At 40.3% G+C, this 6,000-nt stretch overlaps 1 protein-coding gene across 1 annotated transcript; it reads left to right on the plus strand.

Annotated features, from left to right (window-relative positions):
• Positions 1 to 4,489: 4,489 nt before the first annotated feature.
• On the plus strand, positions 4,490 to 5,392 carry LOC148477400 (taste receptor type 2 member 40-like). Its single transcript, XM_088456793.1, has one exon. The coding sequence runs from the start codon at positions 4,490 to 4,492 to the stop codon at positions 5,390 to 5,392; it is 903 nt and encodes a 300-aa protein (XP_088312919.1).
• The last annotated feature ends 608 nt before the right edge of the window (positions 5,393 to 6,000 follow it).

Here is a 6,000-nt window from a genome sequence, read left to right on the forward strand (position 1 = left end):
GCAATTATTCTGGTGTTGTGACACATAAAACTCAAAAATTGCTCCATTGTCTGGTTTACTTGCTCAGTCTCTCCATTAGTCTAAGGATAATATGCAGATGAAGAACTCAGATTAACTCCCAGCAAAGAATATAAAGACCTCCAGAAACTGGCCAGAAACTGCGTTCTTCTATCTGAATCAATTTTACTTGGAATTCCGTGCAACCAATATTAGAAAGAAAAAAGTTTTGCCAGCTTCTTATCTGAGTGTAGACCTGATAGAGGGACAAAATGTGCCATTTTAGAAAATCTGTGGAGTACTAACAAAATAGTGGTGAAACCCATAGATTCAGGGAGTTCCACAATAAAATCTGTGGACAAGTGCATCCATGGTTAGGCAGGTATGAGAAGTGGAGTAAGATAACCAACCAGTTGACCTCTAGGTACTTTAACATGAGAACAGTCTAGACAGGCAAGCATGAATTCTCTAGTATCTTCTTTCAGGGTAGTCCACCACACATAACAAGACAGCAGCTTTAATGTCTTTAAAATACCAGGGTGACCTTATATTGTACCTGTACCTCACTAAAGTGAAACATCAAAAGAACTGTCTTCTGAAATTTAATCTGGAACAAACAGCAAATTAGCCAGTTACTCAGCAGGGGCATGTTCTAATATTTTCTTCTTCATGAATCCTGATGCTGTCATGAAAGTATTGGTGAAATTCTATTTGTCTAGAATCTTTTGCCTGTCTCCTTTAAGCTATTTACAAGTTGTGTTAATACATACAACCCATAATAGTTGTGAATAGGGAAGGCCTCGGTAATGCAATCTGATATGGTCACCATCCATTAAATGGTACAGGATTATTTTAATGACTGTGAACAAATAGACATGTTAGACAGTCCCTTTGACTACTGGGAGGAAAAATAAACAAATTTGAGGGAGACCCTCATATAGACTGGCATTGCAGTACTTATGCTGCCCACCCTCCAGTGTGTACTTGGAAAAAGTTTTCAGCACAGTCATGAACCTTGTCAGCATTCGGTGTAGGAGGCTACTTCCTCAAAATGTGGAAAAGATTATGTTCATCAAAATGAACTATAAATGAGGAAGACCTTTACCACCAATTACATAAAACTACAGAGACTTCTGTAATGGTGGATTCCAGCGGGGATGAGTTTATATTGTGTGACGATGATGTTAATGCTGATAAAGGTGAGGAGGAGGATGACAATGATGACATATTGGCATTTCATAGATGTCCTATAGTATATTCTTTTAAACTGTCATGCTTTTGTGCTGCTGCTCTGTTGCTTAGTTTAGCTACCCATCTTGCTGCAGTCTTTGGCCTATATTAGTGAGAAGTGAAACAATATTGTGACCTGTAAAGTGGTCAAAATTAGCTGGAAATGACTGGAAATTAACGTTATTGAGGTTTATAATACTGTAGGAACAACTACAGGCCCAGACTATGTGATCTTAGCTGTTTTTATCATTTTTTAAAGGGTCTGAGTACATCTTTAGATTGTTATCTATGTTCTCAAGTGTCTGTGTGAGCACTTTTATCAGGGCAAAACCACAAGGATAATTAAAGAAAGCCTAGCCAGCCTACAGTAGGTCATGTATCAAAAAAGCCCATGGCTGAAATAACAGACATGAGGATTTACAAAATCTTCCAGTAGCGAGACACTTTCTAGAGGCCAAACACCCAATGAACCAACTTAAATGTTTTGTGAGAACACATCCCACCTCTGAGAAAGGGAGGTGACAGAGAAAAAATTATACTTCAGCGTGAACTTAAAAGGATACATTGTTGGTATCTGTTGTTTCCATCATTACCTGTTGAATGGGGGAACTCAATAATTGTTTATTGTTTACAGTGAGACCCCAATTAGGATACAGCATGCAAGCAGTGCTAAGAGGAGTGGTGCATCAATTAAACAATTAATTCTGTACTATATACAGTATATCCTAAATGGTAACAGGCAACATTAGTCCTTGAAAATCACTCTGATGATTGAAACAGCCATTGGGCACTAAATGTATTTGTTCTGTTAAACAGATGTTTCCTTAAATATCTCTGCTTTATCTACCATTGTGGGGGCTGGTCTCATCCTGCTGTATGTGGAAACATTTCTCTCTCTCTGTCTGTCTCTCTCTCTCCATCTCTCTCTCTCTCTCACACACTCACACACAGCTCAAAATCAAACACCAACTGTCACCCCAAGTACTGCCAAATATCACTGATAGATCATGTGGCTCCCTTATTTGAATAGTGAGGGAAGGGAATGTTTTACTACAAGGTGAGAAAGAATATAGGGTTACATCAGCAGTGAGAGGGGAACATGTTACTATAGAGTTGAGGGAGGGGAATATGTTACTATACAGATGAGTGAGGGGAATCTGATACTACACAGGTATGTCAAAGGAATGTGTTTGTACACAATATATGGGAATGAAATGTATTACTACATAGCTGAGGGAGAAGAATGTGTTACTACACAGGTGATGGAAGGGAATGTGTTACAACATGAGCGAGTGATGAGAATGTGTTACTACAGGGGTGAGCAGGGGTAATGTGTTACTCCAGAGGTGACGGAGGGAAATAAGTTACTACAGGTGTGATTGGGGGCGTGTATTTCCACACAGGTGAGGGAGGGGAATGTCAAATGTATTACAACATGAGCGAGGGAGGGTATGTGTTGCTGTAGAGGTGAGTTTGTGGAATATGTTTTTTTACAGGTGAGGGAGGGTGATAGAGGGGATGTATTACTATAAAGGTGTAGCAATGAGCAATGTGTTACTGGAGTGGTGAGATGGAAATGGAAATAGTCAAAATCTAAGGTCTCCCCAGGTATAACAGAGTGCATCAGACAGTACATACAGTATATATATATATATATATATGCATTTGACGGTAGCAGCGCTTAGTACATGAAATACATCATGTGCTGTGCGCTGGCTTGGTGGGTATATAAGGTGTGCAATTGGCCATCTGCACACATGTCCCTCATTACTGTCATAGGTAAAAGGGGTGATTTATCCGATTTGCAAAAGGTATGATTATTGGCTCTTGGGCCAAGGGTGCAAGTATTTCTGAAACAGCGCACTCTGTGAACTGTTCGTGTGCTGTTGTGGTGTAGCTGTATTGTGGCTGGACAAATAACACCATTGTGAATAACTGACCTGGAAACTGGGGAACACCACGTGCATTCAATGTGAGAGGTGAACATCTGCTATGATGGTGTGTGAGGGCCGACCGACATGCAACAGTGGAGCAGCTCACCATCAAAATTAACCTGGGCGCCACCAGACGTGTGTATAAAATGACATTTCTGTGAACCCTGCTGCATATGGGGCACTGAAGCAAACAGATGGTCACGGCACCTATGCTAAAGAATGTGCATCGGCAGAAAAGGCTTCAATTTTCACGTCTGTATCGGAATTGGACCTGCACTGATTGGCGAGCATTGCCTTCTCTGATGAGTCATGTTTTCTGCTTCATTGAACGGATGGATATTGGTGTGTCAGGGGAGAAACATCAGAGAGAAATCACCCTGCAACCATTGCTGGAAGAACACAAGCTGGTGATGGCAGTGTTATGGTCTGTGGAATGTTTTAATGGCATTCTTCAGGCCCACTCATCCATGTGGAAGGCATTCTCAACTGATTTGGTTAAGAATCCATCTTTTCAGAGCACGTACACCCCTACATGCTGATTGTCTTCCCTGAGGCGGATGGGATCTTCCAGCAAGACAATGTGACATGTCACACGGCTAGAAATGTCTGACAGTGGTTTGGCAACCATGACCAAGACTTCCAAATTATTCCAAGGCCCCCTAATTCCCCAGATTTTAACCCAATTGAGCTTCTGTGGGAACACCTCGATCATTGGGTTTGCTCTATGGATACTCCACCATGCACCAACCTGCAGATATGGGATGCACGGCAGTCAGCACCGCTCCAGATACCTGTGCCAACCTACCAGCAACTTTATTGAGTCACTCCTAGCCCATCTAACTGCTGTCCATGCTGCACATGGTGGTTATAAAAAGGGACTCAAATATGTATATATAAAGGGAGAGCTAGATAGAGAGAAAAATAGAGTGAGAATATATGCAAATATAAATATTAAAAGAGTGATAAAATTGGTAATTTAATTTCTCTGATACAGGATTTAATGTAAATGCAAATTTCCATCATGGAAGCTCGTGCGGCCTAACAGTTTTGATCATGTGACTTTTCTTGTTTTCCTATGGGAAGTTCCATCAGATTATATTTTACTGACATAACATCAGATAAAGCCAGATGTCACGCTGTAACCTGATTATAGCTGCACCATCCAATATACACAGCTCATGTCTGTGATCCAGGTACTGAGCATTTTTGCATCTGATGCTCATATTTCTCAGTGCCGTGAATTAGTATAATCATTACTATACAGACTGCACATCTATAAAATATTCATTGCTAAATAGAAACCAGAGAAACATTATAAGTGATAGACAATGTGGTCAGCTCTGAATGTGTCCACTTTTATTATTGGAATGATGAATGGAATAGCTGGGAGTATCTTATCCTTTACAATTTGCAATGTGTACATCAGGCAATGGAAAGAGACCAGTAATCTGGGCGTTTGTGATAAAATCCTGTTATCTACAGTGCTGACAAATCTCCTCTTCCAGGGTTACTTTACAATTGATAGTGTTATTGAATTCTTTGGGATCTATATGATGCTAGACAAAAACACCTTATTATACATGTCTATGCTGCAAAGTGTCGTTGCAACTGTTAGTTTCTGGAACACAGCCTGGCTCTCCATCTTCTACTCTGTACGATTGGTGAAAGTTTCCCATAAGTTTTTCCTTCAAGTCAAAACAAGGTTTCTGTCTTCTATTATTCAACTCATAATGGTAACACTGTTATGTTCCTCAGTCATTAATGTGCCAATGTTATGGACAGCTAGTATTGACATTGCCAAAAATAATACTGACAACCGATTTTCAACTAGGTTTAAAATAACTTGGAACTTTGCTAACTCCACTTGCTCGTCATTCTTCAGTTTTTATCTCCCGTGTTTTATTACTTCTCTCTGTATCGGGCTCAGTGTCACAGCTCTCCTGAGACACGTCTGGAGGATGAGACGTAGAGAGTCTAATGTGACATCAGCTCAGCTCCAGGGACTCATCCGAGCTGTCAGGTCAATGATTGAACGTGTTATACTGGACATCGCTTTCTATCTGTTATATATAATGATTTCTTTTTTATCATCAATGAACGATCTTGATAACATTACACTGTTTATATTCTGGTCAATTTTCCAGTGTTATCCCACTGCTCAAACTCTCATTATAATCCATGGAAATCCCAAATTGAGGAGCAGATTATGTGGCCATGGCATGGCCACCTGAATATAAAATATTTACAGCTATAATGAGAACTATGGGTGGAATTAAACTGTCTCCAGCCCCCATCGCACCCTACGGAGCTATTCAACTGTTGCTCCTGTTGGGCGCGATAAGCTGCCAGCGCTCCATTTCAGCTCGCTGCCCCAGGGGGGTGAGAGCTGAAATGTGCGAAAAGTGACCTGTTTGGGAGCCCAAACATCACTTTTTATGGTCGCGCACAGCACTTTGGTCAGGGGTAGCTGCTTTACGCGGCTAAACCCGACCACTTTGGGCGCCATTAGCATGAAAAATAGCAGCAATTGAATAGCGGCCCGCGATCTCCTGTCACTTTAGACGGAAGATCCGGACCGCGTAAATAATTGAATTCCTCCCTATGTTTGTTCTTGTTTCTTATAACTATATCAGGACTGTAAAATCATTGGATTATTTGGGAAATTTGAATTCCTTTAGATTATGTTTTTATATCAGTTACAATTTACCTAAGAATAATTAAAAAGGCATTTTGTTTTAAATCTAGTTTATATTTTAAGTACATATTATTTACACCTGTTACTATTTATTACACTGTGTTTTCTAATGGGGTAATGTTGCCTTGTGTTTTTTGTCATCTT

The sequence above is a fragment of the Taudactylus pleione genome, unplaced genomic scaffold (genome assembly GCF_031769625.1).
Source record: "Taudactylus pleione unplaced genomic scaffold, aTauple2 ptg000720l, whole genome shotgun sequence".
Taxonomy (NCBI): domain Eukaryota; kingdom Metazoa; phylum Chordata; class Amphibia; order Anura; family Myobatrachidae; genus Taudactylus; species Taudactylus pleione.

Excerpts from the sequence above, each read along its gene's own strand:
- LOC148477400 (XM_088456793.1), top strand. The coding sequence starts at position 4,490 with ATGTGGTCAGCTCTGAATGTGTCCACTTTTATTATTGGAATGATGAAT.